The 16,928-nt window shown below is 42.9% G+C and overlaps 1 protein-coding gene across 1 annotated transcript in view; it reads right to left on the bottom strand.

Moving 5' to 3' along the window:
- Window positions 1-7,674: 7,674 nt before the first annotated feature.
- ZSWIM6 (zinc finger SWIM-type containing 6) overlaps window positions 7,675-16,928 on the bottom strand; it is a 211,751-nt gene continuing 202,497 nt past the window's right edge. The window contains exons 11-14 of the mRNA XM_005900493.2: window positions 14,550-14,707; window positions 13,796-13,959; window positions 12,039-12,120; window positions 7,675-10,382 (exon numbers count right to left, since the gene is read on the bottom strand). Of these exons, the coding sequence (XP_005900555.2) occupies window positions 9,520-10,382; window positions 12,039-12,120; window positions 13,796-13,959; window positions 14,550-14,707 (1,267 nt within the window). The 3' untranslated portion in view covers window positions 7,675-9,519. The remainder of the gene's footprint in view (window positions 10,383-12,038; window positions 12,121-13,795; window positions 13,960-14,549; window positions 14,708-16,928) is intronic.

Below are 16,928 nucleotides of genomic sequence, written 5' to 3'. Positions count from 1 at the left end.
ATGGAGACCTGAGAATGTAGGATGTGAAGGCAAAATAAAAATGATCTTTAAAACTGGGCTTCCTTATCCGTATTCCTGTGTCCCCTCCCATGCTCAGTCCTGTCTGACTCTTTGTGATCCTGTGGACTGTAGCCTGCCAGGCTCCTCTGTCCATGGGATTCTCCAGGAAAGAATACTGGATAGGTAGCCACATCCTCCTCCAGGGGATCTTTCCAACCCAGGGACTGAACCTGGGTCTCTGGTGTTGCAGGCAGATTCTTTACTATCTGAGCCACCAGGGCCTCTACTGGTGAGATTTTTTCATTCTGCAGTTTTCTTGTTTCTAGTTGCGGCCTTTTCTCTTTTGCCTAGACAGGTTCCTTCTTATATGTAAAGCTAATTTGGTGGTGCTGGGTTCTTTTAGCTTTTGCTTGTCTGTAAAGCTTCTGAGTTCTCCATAAAATTTGAATCAGAGGCTGGCTGAGTAGATTATTCTTGGTTGTAGGTTTTCCCTTTTATGATTTTAAAGGTATCATGCCACTCCCTTCTGGCCGGAAGAAAATCTGCTGAAAAATCAGTTGCCAGCCTTGTGGGAATTCCCTTGTGTGTTATTTGTTGCTTTCCCCTTGCTGCTTTTAGTATTCTCTCTTTATCTTTAATTTTGGTCGTTTTGATTACAATGTGTCTTGGTGTTTTCCTCTTTGAGTCAATCCTGTTTTGGACTCTGTGCTTTCTGGACTTGGACAACTCTTTTCTTTCCCAGGTTAGGGACGTTTTCAGCTATTATCTCTTCAAATACTTTCTCTGTCTCTTCTCATTCTGGCACCCCTGACTTTGAATATTAGTATCCTTGATGTTGTCCCAGAGGTCTCTTAAACTGTTTTCATTTCTTTTCATTCTTTGTTCTGTTTAGTGGCAGTGATTTCCACTATTCTTTCTTCCAGCTCACTGATCCAGTCTTCTGAATCATTTAGTCTCTAGTATTGATTCCTTCTCGGAGAAGGCAATGGCACCCCACTCCAGTACTCTTGCTTGGAAAATCCCATGGACGGAGGAGCCTGGAAGGCTGCAATCCATGGGGTCGCTAAGAGTCAGACACGACTGAGCGACTTCACTTTCACTTTTCACTTTCATGCATCGGAGAGGGAAATGGCAACCCACTCCGGTGTTCTTGCCTGGAGAATCCCAGGGACGGGGGAGCCTGGTGGGCTGCCATCTATGGGGTTGCACAGAGTCGGACACGACTGAAGTGACTTAGCATAGCATAGCATAGCATTGATTCCTTCTAGTGTATTTTTTATATGTTATTATATTTTTCATCTGATTGTTCTTCATGCTTTCTCTTTTTAAAAAATCTTGTAACTTCTTCTGTGCATCCATTCTCCTTCTGAGTTCTTTGAACATCTTTATTATCATTACTCTGAGCTCTTTCTTTGGTAGATTGGGTATCTTCATTTAGTTCTTCTTCTGGAAGAAGAACTTTATTTATTTATTTTTTTGGTTTCTTTTTCTGGAGCATGTTCCTCCACCATCTCCTTTGTCTAAGTTGCTATTTCTATTTTTATGTATGTGGTAGGTTAGTTTTGTTTTTTGACCTTGGAGAACTGACCTTCCATAGGAGGTGTCCTGTGTGTCTCAACAGTGCACTCTCCTCTCATCGCCCAAGCTATATGCTCTAGGGGTTCCCCCTAAGAGTTCTGGGTGGGTCCTTCTGTTGCAGTGGGCTGACTATGTGGATAGGTGCTCTGGTAGATTGGTTGGCCCCTAGTCCAGTAGGTTGCCAGGTCCTGCCTTGTGCAGATGCTGCCAGCTGCTCTCTAGTGGGGTCTGGTCATAAGGTGGCTGGTTGTGGACTCCTGGGGGACCCTGGGTCTAGTGCTGGCTTACTGGTGGGTGGAGCCAGGTCCTGAAGATTCTGGGCCCGTTGCTCACATGGTGGCCTGTGAAGCCAGATCCTGGCTGGATTACTCACAGGCAGAGCTGGCTCCTGGAATTGCGGCTTCAGGGCCCAGGAATCCAGAGCTTGTTGCAGATTGTCTGGATAAGGGGGTGGGGAGAGTGGTGATCTCTGGCACACTTTGGATGTTGGGTGTGGGGCCTGGGGTGCCCCAAAGTTTGCATTTTCCTTCTAGTTGTCTGTGGCTGGGGCCCAGCTGGCCCCAGGGTAGGGTCTGGCCTGCATTGTGGGGTCATGGTCTTCTTGTTTCTGGTGTCTGCTCCCTGGTGAGTGAGGCTTGTGCACTTCTTCTGGTGGGAGGGTCCAGTTTCCATCCACTGCTGGGGGGCGGGGAACAGGAGCTAGGTCTTGGCCCTCTGGTGGGCAAAGCTGCATCTGGCAGTGGCAGTGGGCTCTTCAGGCAGCGGATGGATGGGGCTGTGGCCCTTCTCGGTTAATTGGCTTGAGGCATCCCCACACTGACACTTACAAGCTGCTGGGTGGGGCTGGGCCTTGGTGCCAAAGAGCCAAGATGGCAGCCCTTGTGTTCACATGGTTGAATGCTGCCCAGTGTGTGCAACACCAGTGTCTGCGTCCCCCGGGTGAGCCACAGTCACCCCACACGTCTCCAGGAGACTCTCCAAGACCAACAGGTTGGTCTGACCCGGGATCCTGTCAAATTACTGCCTTTGCCCTGAGTTCCCACGTGCAGGAGACTGTGTGTGTGCCCTAAGAGTGAAGTCTGTATTGCCCCAGTCCTGTGGAGCTCCTACAACTAATAAGCTCTGCTGGCCTTCAAAGCCAAGTGCTCTGGAGGTTCCTCTTCACTGTTCTGGACCCCTTGGCTGGAGAGCATGATGTGGGGCTCAGAACTCTCGCTCCTGTGGGAGAAGCCCTGCAGTATAACTAGCTTCTGGTTTGTGGGTATCCCGCCCAGGAGGGCATGGGATTTGAGTATATATTGCAAGTCTGCACCTCCTACCCATCTTGTTGTGGTTCCTTTTTTGTGTTTTCAGTGTTTTCAGAAGATCTCTTCTGGTCACCATCATTATTGCAGTTACGGTGCTGGTAACCAAAACTATATAAGAGGACCAAAGTGTCTTTGCACTGTGTAATATGCACATTGCCCTATTCTAAAATGCAGTGTTCAAACCGTCCTGAAATATATTTCATCTTCTCTTACATTTTGTATTACTTAAAGGATCACATTTATAAGGCAGCAACCCTTTTACAACCATCCAAGGAGGAAAAACTAAATTCTTTAGTATATACTTATGTTAGAATGTTCCACGTGCTTTAAATTAGGATTTATCAGTAGAGCTGGCGGAGAAGGCAATGGCACCCCACTCCAGTACTCTTGCCTGGAAAATCCCATGGATGGAGGAGCCTGGTAGGCTGCAGTCCATGGGATCACTAGGAGTCGGACACGACTGAGCAACTTCACTTTCACTTTTCACTTTCATGCATTGGAGAAGGAAATGGCAGCCCACTCCAGTGTTCTTGCCTGGAGAATCCCAGGGGCAGGAGAGCCTGGTGGGCTGATGTCTATGGGGTCACACACAGTCGGACACGACTGAAGTGACTTAGCAGCAGCAGCAGCAGTAGAGCTGGAGGTGTATCCTAACTGTTCACACAGTTTGAAATTAGGCAGTTTGTTTTGAAAAGCAAATTTGTTTTCTTCTTCATATGTTTCCCTGCGTACAATAGGAAGCTGTTTCCAGTTTGGCTCTGATGTGAAGAGAAGAGGAACGAGGCTCTTTTCTTCCTTTTCTATTTAGAAATGGATTCCCTGCATGGGAGCAATTCATATCATACCATATCATGCTGAGTCACAAAATCTACAAACACAAAACATGCTTCAAGTTTTACAGCTCATGCGGACATTTAGGAAGTAACATTTTTCACTGTTCTTTCAACTTTTCTGTATGTTTGAGAATTTCAGAATAAAAAGTTGAGGGGGAGAAAAAAAAGGGGGAGGAATAGGGACCATAAATCCCTTATCTACTTTTAAGCAACTCAAGATTCTCTAAAATGTTGGAAGCATCATATTCTTACGAAGGACAGCACAGGGCAGGAGAAAGTCAAAATGTTCATAAGGCAGTCATACTCATACGGCTGCCCGTCAATGGGCTATCGTGGTTCCTAACATGTGCTTAGTCGCTCAGTCATGTCTGACTCTCTGCGACCCCATGAACTGCAGCCCACCAGGCTCCTCTGTCCACGGGATTCTCCAGACCAGAATACTGGACTGGAGTGCGTTGCCATGCTTTCCTCCAGGGAATCTTCCTGACCCAGGGATAGAACCCAGGTCTCCCTCATTGCAGGCAGATTCTTTACTATCTGAGCCACCAGGGAAGCCCAGTTCCTAACATAGAAAACACCAAAGTTAATGCTTACAGAGTTGAAAATAAATGTCCCTTCTGTGGAATCCCACACCCCAGTAAACAGGACCCCCTCCTTGGCCACATCTGTGCCTTTGAGCTTCCCCATTATGTCAGTGGCTGTGTCCTGAGGGGGTCCTCCTCAGGATTTTCCAGACTGGAACTAAGAGAAGACAGTCCTCCTCTAATGGAGAGCTATGAGTTGTGAGAACCAGAAGCCCGTGTCCTAGCTGTGATGAAAGTATTTTAAGAGCATGAAATCAATATAGAGAACAAAAATAAGACATACTCAAAGGACTGAGGGCTAAAGAAAAGCCATCAGTTAGAGACCAGGAAGATAAGAAAGGCTGGGCAAAGGCCTGAGTCACAGTCACAATCAGAGAGATGAGCACTGTTAGGACTCTCTGTTTGGGGTCAAATTATCTTCATTTACTCCCCAATCTGTCCAGTGAACTAACTCCTACTTGAAAGCTCCACTTAGATGTCTTGAGTTCTGAGAAGCATCTTGAATTTAATGTGTTCAAAACTATACTCCTGGTCCTCCTCTCAAAAACTTGTTCCCTGGCATATTCTCCATTTGTTACTGGCAACTTCTTTCCAGTTACTCAAGTTCAAACATTTGAAGTCATTTTTGCTGCCTCTCTTTCTCACACGCCATATCAAGTGATGGCTGATCCCTGCCAGATGTGGAGACATTAACCACTTGTCACCATGTCCACTGATGACACAGGGCCCAGGCTCCACTGTTTCTTGCCTGGATTTACTCGAGTAAGCATCCTGATTGGTCTCCTTGCTTCCCTCTTGCCCTCCTAACTACATGGCGTCTCATCTCACAAGTCAGGTCATAAGATTCCTCTACTTTGGATCCTTGAAACAGAGTAAAAATCTTCATGACGACCTGTAAGTCCTCATACCAATAAAAATGAAAAAAAAAATTCTTATTCAATCTAACTTAGTCTTTAGCCTTATCTCCTCTCTCTGCCTACCTCACAGTCTCCCCACCCCATTCTACCTCAGCCAAGGTCCCTTTTCTTTGCTGATCTCAGACACGGATTGGCACTTGCTGTTCCTTCTGCCTCAAACACACGTCTGCCAGATGTTAGCATGGTCAGCTCCCTCCCTCACTTCCTTCAGGTACGTCTCTGCATATTTCACCACACTGGAATCTCCTCTGATCACTCCACCTAAAGGACCCCTTCCTCTGCTTTTCCTTATAATACATATCACTAACACATTATGTACGTCTTCCTTCAACTTAGAATATATGCTCCACAAGAATGGACATTTTTTGGTCCATGACTTGTCTTAGCACCTGGAACCAAGCCTATCACATGGTAGGAACACAAAAGAGGCTTTCTGAGTGAACCATTCAGAATCCTTCTAATACATTTCCTATTTCAATCTCTTACCCCCGCTAGCTTGAATCCATCCTCATAGTGGTGTCTAACAGTTCATCTTAAATTTTACCTCACTCTTATTTCCTTCACTAAGATGTATCAGATTACATGCTAGTTTTTTCCCTGTATCGTCCCATCTTGTTACTGACCATTCATTAAGTCCTGAAACAGCTGCCATTTACCAATTTTTTTCAGCAATTTGGAAAAAGCTTAGTTCTCCTTTGCTACTATATTGAAAAAAAATTGTGACAATAATAATTTTTTATCCAACTTAGGATTTGAAAGTCATGAAACATTTATTTCCCCCTGAAACTGTAGCCTCTGTTCTTAAATGAAAGCAGAAATTGAGAGCAGTGAAATGCAGAATTCTACAGCCCAGGCTTCAATTAGGAACACATTCTGCCACCTTTACATTGTCTAAGCTCGTCACTTCCTCCATTCTTCCTTCCTGCTATTCAAGTTTTAACAATACTAAAATTTTTTAAGATTTTTTTCCAGCACTGGCCCATTGGAAGGTAGGAAAACACGTACATATGACATCAAGTTTGTCTGCTGGACCACAGTCCTCATCGAGGACTTGAACTCAGGGCGGTTCAAGAATGTTGGCCAAGTCACCTTTACTACAAGTCACTTTTATTCTTCCTATGATGCCACTCTCGACTTTAATTAGTCCACTTTATTATGCAATGTCCCAGTGTTTTAATAGACACATGAATTTACATTGACCCTTAGGCAAAATCAGCTTTCAAAAAACTAAGAATAAACTTACAAAAAAGAACCAATCCTCATACCACTTTATAGTTTATATTTTTATTCCTACTTAGCACTAATGTGATTTATGTCATCATGGGCTTATCTAACTTCCACCTATTGACTTATTCACATTTAAGACTGGATGTCAAAGAGTCTCAAAGAGAAACTTAAAATCAAGGGATTGAATAATTGACTAATTGTAGCTTTAAAAAGCATATCTGTCAGTATAACTTCTGGGTATATATCCACAAGAATTGAAAGCAGAGTATCAGTGACATATTTGTACATCTGTGTTCACAGCAACACTATTCACAACAGCCTACAGGTGGAAGCAACACAAATGTCCACAGACAGATGAATAAACCGTGGTATATATACAGTGGAATACTCTACAGCTTTTGAAAGGAAGAAAATCCTCTCATATACGACAATATGCATGAACCTTGAGGACACCATACTAAGTGAAATACACAGCCAGTCATAAGAGGTCAAGTACTGTAATAATGCCATTTATGTCTCTAAGGCAATCAAATTCATAGAAGTGGAAAGCAGAATGGTAGTTACCAGTTGGGGGAAAGCTGTTCAATGAGTACTGAGTGGAGTTGGGGGGTGGGAAAGCCGTTGTTCAGTGGGTATAGAGTTTAGTTGTGTAAGATGGCTAAGTTCTGACCTGTTTCAAACAAATACACTCAACACTACTGAACTGTACACTTAAAAATGGTTAAGGAGGTACATTTTATGATGCAGTTTTACCACATACACACACACAAAATGCATTTTCACCATTTTACATATAGGTTTTTGATGGAGATGGGGCGGGGCAGGTGTTTATAATGTATATGTAGTACGTAACCTTTATGTTGTAATTTCCTTTAAACCACACATGCAAAAAAACCTCTCACAACTTAGCATTTATTAAATATATTAAGTACTGAGCATCTTAAATAATAGTTTATTAGGGAGAAATACCGAGTGTACAGACTGAAGAAAACTGACTAGTCTGTCTCTCTGTGATTATCTCATTTATGTCTGTCTTTTCCGCTAAGCAGAAAGTAAGCTCCAGTGTCTAGCTTTATTCACCATTGTATCTCCAGGGCCTAGAAAACAGTATACAAATATTTATTCAATGAGCAAATATGGTATTAAACACTTGAGAGATGTGGTAACACCCAGGTCCATAATCACGAAATTCAAGTGTAATTAGAGATATACCATAAAGGAGGCAGAATCAACTTTCAAAAAACTAATTTTAATCAAAACAAAAATTGTTGATCATTAACAAGTTTATAAAACAGTGATTTAGTTACATAAATAAATTGATATCAGTGTATCAAATCTTAATTACTTTCAACTTCATGAGCATGTTTACATGGGTGATGAAGTACAACCTTTTTTTTTTCTTTTTACCTATTATAATAAATAAAATGGAGCGCATGAAATAGTTCCTCTAAACAAAAATACCTACAAACATACCTCTAGCATGTTCTCTAATGAAGGGAACAAGAGACACTGGACAACTTTTGCACCAAAACATAAAAATTGCTTTAAAAAGCACAAGGTTACAGAACCATCAGCTAAAGTAAAGACACTATACTGTAACCAAAGTTGGTATTTAATAATATAATGAACAGTTTGGTAGTTAGATCTCCAGTTTGGTTATTTTAAAGCATTAAGACAAGGCAAGATAGAAGGCTGCTTTCGTTTTGAGTAATTCTAGAGAAAATAAAATATATTTAAAAAAAAAGAAAGAAAACGGAAAAGTAGAACAGTCATACCTACACAACTTTCTGTCCTGCACAAAGTCAAAATACCTATGCAGAATAGATATATAATATATATAATGTTATTTGTGCACAAAGGTTAGCTTATTATTAGCTCACTGCAAAGGCGTAATGTATCATATGTCAATTGTTTTGGAAAACATTTTGCGTTTTGTGTCAAAAGGGTATTTCTTTTGAGTTTCCTAGGCTAGGAGGCACGAAGCCCAGTTCCGGCATACTGTATATTCTTAATGCTAAGGCTTGCTGCTCTGGCTGTGTATCTTGTCCCTCTTCGTTCTAGTGCCTGTTACAAGCATGTGTGGTGTAGTGGTTGGTGGTGTGTGTCTTGTGTCTGTGTGTATACATATATATATGTATACATAAGTTGTATAAATATATATACATATATAATTTCTCCCAGTAGATCTCAGTCCAACCATGCAATCCAAAAGGTGGCTCTGCACAGATGCCCAGCATGAAGCTCACCGCCTGAGCCAACCCTGAAGCAAGGCGCACTTTTAGTCCTTCTGATAGGTTTTCTCTCAGTTTTTTTTGTTGTTTTTGTTTAAAACCAAGCTACTGCAGCTTCAAGTATTTTGCATTACATAGAATATTTTTTATAAATTAGTTAATGTTATATTTTCAATATTCAGACATATACTATAATATATATACAGTACAATAAATGCTCTCATTCTTTTTTTAATTTTTTTTTGATAAATCCCTGAGAATGTATGTTGACAGTCGCTAAGTTTCCACATGCACAAGCATCGTGTGCCATGCTTCTGGACGAACAGCACTGCAAAGCCACGTGGGTCAGCCTTTTAACTATTAATATTTCGTTTTGTTGGTTTGTTTAAATATGCTGCAAATGTAAAGATGAGTTACAAAGGAGTAAAGCTGAATCCATTCGAGGTACTTATCACAGGATGGAGGTGTTCTGTTTGGTTTTAAAGCCATTTCAATTATTTTTTTTGAGGCTGTGAACGTATACAGAAAACAGGAGAGCTATGTGGACTTTGCCACTTGACAACATATACTCAGTGTAAACCCAACCTTTTCAACCTCTCTCTCATACAAAAAAAAGGAAGAGTTAAAAAAAAATAAAACAAAAGAGAAAGAAAAAGGGAAAAAAATTAAAAACACACGAACTTTCACAACATGACAATTTAGTCTGCAAACGCAATATAACTATACACATATAATACCGGTGTGGCTCTGTTCTTTAAGTTAAAAAGGGTACAAAGGCAGGCTCAAGTAAAAACAAACCATCCCTCCCAACCCCACCCCCACCCTCATTCATACAAGTTCTATCAACCAAACCTCTCCCGAACCAACATCATCAGTTTCTTTTTGCCTTTGTAGATTTGTTTCAGGTTGTCGATAAACTGTGTAAACTGAATGTGTCCATCATGCGCCATTAAGAAGGTCTCTCGGGCCTTGCTGAGGAACTCTATGAACTCACTATAGTGCCGAGGACTGATGTGTGTGAGCCGTGAGTGTGTTGTGTTGATGTAGGCCCCAATCGTGGCATCCAAGAGTTGCCTCAGGGGGGCTTTGTCCAGCGACATGAGCTTACCAGAGTTCCTCCTCCCGTGAAGCCCCACCACGCCAGGAGTGGTCAGAGTGCACCTGCGCAAAATGTCTGACAGTACCGTTGCACACTTGACACTCTTGACCACCAGAGGTATTATAGCTGCAAGCTCGTTTTTACCAAGGGAGTGGCTGAGCGCACAGGCCCACAAAACGTCGTTAATGGCAGGGTGCGTGTCCTGATTGTAGCTCAGGTTGAGATGGGTCATGGCCAGGGTGGCCAGCTTGTAGGCCCTCATGGGGTACCCGCGGTGCTCCATGTACCGTGCTATTGTGAAGAGCTGGGTGTAGCTCATGCCGGTTGTAGCAGCGTCAAGAACGATTTGGTACGCCGTCTCAAAAGCTATGTGATCCTTTTCACACAGGGTCAGCGCGGAGAGGGCACAGTTCTGAGGGTCCTTCATGGCGCACTGCAGTGCGAGTGTCCGGGCGCTGCTGGCCAGCTTTTCCTGCTGGTGGCAGTCCAGGTGGAGGCGGACGATGGTGCTGTTGGACATCACAGTGGTGGCAACAATACTTGTGGCTTCGGTGGGAGTAAAGAGTGTAAACCAGCTCTGCATGATGCTGTCCAGGGCATAAACACCTGCCAAGAACACAGAGAAGCCGCATTACTGACTGGCTGCCCAGGGGTCTTGCCTTACTTCCACTCTTTAATCAATGCTTACACTGTTAACTAGCACAGAACATGAGCCCGGCCAGAAAATCCTGCAAGGTAATGTGCCTGGGAGCAACCTTTTACAATAAGGTTATGATAGACTGTTATTCAGTGAAATGCCTAAGGAACATGAACTTCCTGTAATAAAGAGCGAATCCTCTCGGTAGCTGGTATTTGCGCTGTGCTGCTGCCTGCCTGCCGTTTCAGACAACGGCTTCTTGCTAATGAGTTCCAGTTCACTGGGGCCTCCTGTCAGTTACCGACTACAGAATGGGAGTCAGAAAAAGTACAACCCTCACCAGAATAGGGAGTCTTTATGTGATGTGTGTGTATGTGCCCAAGTTTAAAGTACACACAATACAAAATGATTAAACACACAAAGAAGCAAGGAAATGTGACCTGTAATCAGAGAGAAAAAAGTCAACAGAAGCAGACATACAGATGACTTGAATGTTTGAAATGGATGACAAGGTTTGACTGTCATTCTAAGTACACAGATCAATGTGCCTCAGCTGCAGGAAAATCCTAAACATGAGCCATTAAAAAGCAGGCACTAAATCGAAGAGAAATGAGGCCTCTGTCTTGGTGCAGGGTAGGGTAGTGGTGTGGCAGTTTTTGAACTGGTATTATCTTTGTATCGATGTACTAACGCATCACGTCGATAATATAACTTTTATATTGAGACCAATTTCCTGCTTTCCAAGATAACATACCATTGTAGATTAACAAAAGAAAAACAACAAGGAAAATGCTTTTACGGTATCTGCTGTGTCAGTCTTTAGATACACACTGAGGTGGCTGGTATTCTCAGCAAGAGGTGTGTATTCTTTTCTGATGCAAACGGAAAGAAATGGTGGCTGTTGAAGCACCGTTTATTTTAAACAGCCCTACTCGGTTTGTGCCGGCATTCTCACCAGGCGTGTCTGGGCTTTTGGTTCTGCCTCACTGCTGCAGAGGGGCGCTAGCTGGCTGAAGGGTTTCACAGACGGCGCCTGTATGTGCAGCCCAGGTCTTCTTGTGGCTACTAAAAATTCTCGTCCATCTGAAAGCTCACCTAAACCGTACCCAGTGGTCACTTCTCTGCTGGGTACCTTGAGAAATGCCCTCAGATAATGAAGGAAAAACTCAGAGCAACTAGATAACTGTATATTATTTTCATTAAAGTGCTATGAACCCCTAACCCACAGTCTGAAGGTATTTTCAGATGGTTTCCCTCCTACCAAAGTTTCATATTCATTCCATTTCTGGAATATGAAAACTGTAAATCTGATTATCACAAGAAGCTACTAAAGGCACCTTAAGTGTGACAGAACAACTGAATAAAAAGGGTTTACTCCCTAGCCTATTCCATTTTAGATAAGACGCTGGGGCCCCACGAATGTGACAGGAACAATGCAAGTGGGCAGAACTGGAGGTGGAAGGTGAGGGTTGGGGGAAGGGAGCTCCCGTAGGTTGCTGGAAGGGGCAGGAGCCTTGGAGACGTCAAAGTAACAGAGTGAAAATGTTCTTGTGTGTATCTGGAAGTGACAAGTTGAACCTGACCACAAGGCACCTGGGGAAGCCCCCTGTCCTGACTCTACCTACCCACTTCAGTAGCGCACGTCACCAGCCACCTCACCATCTCCCGTCGCCGCCAGTTTAAGGTTGACAGTGTCATTCGCATAACCTGTAAAGACAGGAAAACAGAATGCTTTGGAAGGTTATACCAAGTCAGTGAAAAAGAAAACAGTGCACCCCAAGGTAGAACCTTATTTGGAGCAAAACTCGGCAAATGAACTTGGGTTTGTCTACGGCTTCCCTCGCTGGTCTCGTCCCAGCCTGGGAGGCAGGAGGTCTGTGTTCTCCTCCTGGTGCACCGACTGGCTAGATGTAGCATCCTGGGCAAGCCACTCAATCAACCACTTTTCTCCTCTGCAAAACTCAAAGGCTGGACTGGCACATTAAACATGGCCGACGTGCTCTTCTCCTCCCCATCTTTAACATTCCCTGCTTTTAAATCTCTGAGCCACCTCTTGAATCAATTCTGACTGGGAACCCTCCATTTAAAAAAAAATAATTGTTTTAGTTATTTCTTCAGCCTCTTTTGTCCCTTCCTGGTGATTAAGAAGATCAGCACAAGTCTACAGAAGGGAATCCTTTGGCACCATTGGCAATCTAATTTTGTTGTTTACTTTCTAATGGATTCCTAGATAAAATCAACCATACCTTACTGCTTCCCTCATTTTTTAAGATTCAGAACCTCTAGGAACATAATACTCTCTTGGAAAGGTCTATGGGATTCCTTCCTGGGTCCCAGGAAGAATGAGGCAGGGAGCAAGCTCCTATTTACCATTTACCAAAATAATCTGCCAGAATTCCAAATAACCAGAAAACTCATGTTAATGGCTCTTTCTGCATCGTATCTCTGAGGCAAATGATAACAAAAGTAAGCCAAACGATATGAAGTTATTTTTAAAAAGAAACTTCTAAAATGTCATCATATAGCTTTAAGTATAATTTCCCATGCCCTCTACTTGTAGAGTACTATATATATGGCAAGGGCATTTTCCTGTCATCTAATTCTTTAACCTTATTAATCACTGTAAGGAGAAGCTATAACTAGAAAACTGTATGAATCATCTAACTGGGGCATTCTAATCCCCATACTTTAGAAAATTAGAAGGTGGCAATTTCTTTTACTGCTTTTCATGGAGGGAAAAACACAAATGTTAATAGGGATTCCCTGAGAAAAGTAGAAACATAAACTTTTGAGTTCCTGATTTATACAGTAATCTTTTCAGATACTCTAAGGAAGCCACATCTACTTAAATAACTAACTTGTAGTGTCCTTGATAATATGTCTAAGCATGCGTGCTGAAGCTGAAACCAGACCCAATCCCTCTACCTTTACCTAATTTTCTCAGGGTTATAAAAGGAGACAGAACTGTCCATCTGTTATGAAAATGAAAAAACATCAATAAATATCTATACTTCCTCTAAAAATAGAACCCTAACAACTGAATCTTTATTACACATGAGAGCTTAAGTCATGCACAGGAATAACTCTTCTTCACTCATTAAAGGAGAAACGGTGAGGTTAAGGCTCTAATACAGAAGATGATTTTTTTGTCGAAAGACACCAACAGGGCTTCTGAGCGGCACAGTCCTACACGTGCAGCTGCAGAGCGGCGCAGCTGGGAACGACTGCGTCTGTGAAGCGCAGGGCTCTCCTGAGGTCTAGCAGACCTGTGCACCAAAGAGTCATGGGCCTGCACTGAAACACGCAAAGCAGCAGACACAGTCTGAGGATGATGCTTTTATTAGCAGCCCTTGGCACCCCGGTAAAAACCACAGTCACGTACCTGCAGGCCCAGCTCCAGAGACACTTTCAAGAGAGTGATGTCTGGCAAACTGTCCATGAGAGTTGCTATTTTAAATGCATCCTGGGCAAGCTTGAAGATGTGGGATGAGGAGTGAATGTTTTTCTGGATGGATTCTAATACTGTTTCCAGCCTCCGAACATCACCTGCAATGAACAGGGGGAAACAAAATCAAGGCAGAGCAAAACAAACAAAAAAACCATACACACACACCCAAAGGGAGTTTAAAAAGGAACAAAACACAAAGCACAAGTTAATTTACATGTAATGTTCACAGATGGCCCAACCAAGTGTCTCAAGGTTATTGCAATATCTGTGCATCCCAGCTTCAAAAAAAGGTAACACTGAGACACACCCTCAGTGACTAAAAGCATGTGAACCAGAACCAATAAGAGATAGCAAATAGTTGTCTCAGGTTCCTACTGATGTATTTCTGGTGAGTATTTCAGGGAGAAAAAAAATGGAACCCAACTTTTTAATCTGCTTCTGGAGCTCACCCACCATTTACATGGCATGGTGACTAAACCCGAACTCTGCCAGGAGCCAGTTTAACGATGCAGTTAAATGAGGAAAATGTTGCCTCAAGTGAGTAGCACCTGTTTTGCTTCCTAAGCTAACATCTAAAGAAAAGAATCCTTTACAACATAAGCTCCACCACTGAGAACATGATGGAAAACATGACCCTTAAAGAGTCAAATTCACGAAATAATCACAAGACCTCAGGACGACCCAGTACCTTTGGCTGCAGTTAGCATGGTGGACGCCAGCTCACACTGCTGGGATTCTATGTGGCTTAGAGTGAACCAGCGAGGGTATCGGTTGGGAACAACTGATGCAATGTGGTGTGGGCGGGTGAGGTCTCCCGTTGGAGCAGTAGATTCCAATACTAGCAACCTGTAATGATAAGACAAGGCAGGCAGCGCTCAGTGATCACCTGTCCATCACCTGGGCCACAGGGACTGGCAGAAGCCAGAGGAGAGGGAACACGCTGGGAGAGACTGCTCAGGACCTTGGTGAGGGGAGAGCTGGTACAGCTATGCTCTGCTGTCCGGATGCTGAAGTTACCTCATTAATGGCTCACTACCTAAACCTAAGAGTTTCCTTTCTTTAGCATCATTCAGAAAATGGCAATATTCGAGGAAATGAAGATATGTTACAATAGAGAGCTTTGAAACACAAGTCTTAGTGTTTACCTACTGTAAAATTTCTGAACCTTATAATTCACTAAAAAATAAAAATCGAAAGAAATTGATAGTGAAGTGGATATTTAAGACTGAGATGATAAAGAGTTAGGGATCACTGTATAGTTGAGACGAATAAGCTTAACTTACTAAAATGGGAGGGAAAGCAAAAGAAAAATGACTTCCTTTCCATATATTCACACTTTCTGCAGAATTAGTTCCTTATACTTCAGAAATTTGTAGTTTAAAAATGTTCTATCAATCACATTACATACAGATGATGAGTGCAAATGATCTGAGTATTTGTCCCTTGACAGTCTTACACAAACTCAGCACCACTTCTTATTTTAATCAGTCTGTCTTTAAGAATGCTGACTTATAAAGAACAACCACTGAAACACAGCACATGCTCAGTGGTCTCTTCCAAATACAAGCACCAACGAGATTAGCAAAGTAGCTGTAACTGCAATAGTTTTTTTTTTACAACCATCAAAAATACTGACCTTGACTCAAGTACACCAGTTCAGGGACTGTGGAGTAAGAGCTGGGGGCCAGGAGAGGTTGGTGGGCTCAGGCTGCGATGCTGGGCTTAGGGCCTCGCCCAACAGCAGTTACTGCTCTGACAGGTCAAATGCCTCCCTCCCTTTTCCTTTTATGTAGGGACACAGAGATGTTAGCATTAGACGGTGGCAATTTAGTAGTAAGAATTTTGGTGAGGTTGCTAGTTAGCTTTTTAAAAATTCAGAATATCCTTATATTCACAGACAGATCTTTCCAGAGTTGCTGTAGAGGAAACTAGTCAACATTCCTGGAAAGATGGTTAAATGATTGTGAAAGCACCTTTCTTCAGGACTTCCCCTCTCTTTCTAGAAAGACTAAGAAGCAAGTAAGCCACAGGTCTCTTTTCCTTCCTGTTCCCCTGGCTGTTCCCAGAGGCTGGAAACAGTATCAGAATCCATCGAGAAGAACATTCACTCCTAGCATACTGCTGCTAAGTCACTTCAGTCGTGTCCGACTCTGTGCGACCCCATAGACGGCAGCCCACCAGGCTCCCCTGTCCCTGGGATTCTCCAGGCGAGAACACTGGAGTGGGTTGCCATTTCCTTCTCCAATGCATGCAAGTGAAAAGTGAAAGTGAAGTCGCTCAGTCGTGTCTGACTCTTAGCGACCCCATGGACTGCAGCCTACCAGGCTCCTCCATCCACGGGATTTTCCAGGCAAGAGTACTGGAGTAGGGTGCCACTGCCTTCTCCGGCTAGCATACTAGAGATGCTCTAATAGTTCACACCACCTCCCTCCCATAGCAGCCCTTTGGCTGAGGGCATGTGGCAGGTGGAAAAGAGGTGGTAACAATTCCCCTGTGCCCTGCTGAAATTCCCCATGAACATTCTGCCTTGGCAGCCACCAAGGGCAGACATAGATGAGTTTCTGAATGTTAGAAAAGTAAGCCTTTCCCCTCCTGATAGATACCTTCACATAAGCCAGATACACAGAGAAACCTTAAGCTATTTTACCCTTAAACTTAACAGGATTTGAGGCAATAGCATCTGGTGGCATCACAGCATTAGCATCCTTCCCTTTGCACAGAAGCACAAATCTTAGTACAGAGCAGAGCGCCTGTCTTCATCTGACAACTTCCATTTCAGCTTCCAAAAATGGGAATAGGAACATACTTATAAAATTGTTCTCTAAAATACAAACCAAGTGGTGTAAAGTAATTTGGTGGGGGACTTTTGCTCATGTTAGTTATTTTTTTTTTTTTGATATTTAAAAAATAGACGAGAGAACTTTTAAAGTTTTCCTGATATGTTAATGAGATTTCATGTTGCCAAGGAAAGCATGTCAAATTAAAAGATGTCAGCCTCCATACACAATGACACACAGGTACATATAAACACATACATGAATACACACTCTGCTGCTGCTACTAAGTC

This window comes from Bos mutus, chromosome 20 (genome assembly GCF_027580195.1).
Source record: "Bos mutus isolate GX-2022 chromosome 20, NWIPB_WYAK_1.1, whole genome shotgun sequence".
Classification (NCBI taxonomy): Eukaryota; Metazoa; Chordata; class Mammalia; order Artiodactyla; family Bovidae; genus Bos; species Bos mutus.
Note: the sequence above shows the minus strand (reverse complement) of the source record. Positions and strands in the feature narration are given on the sequence as shown.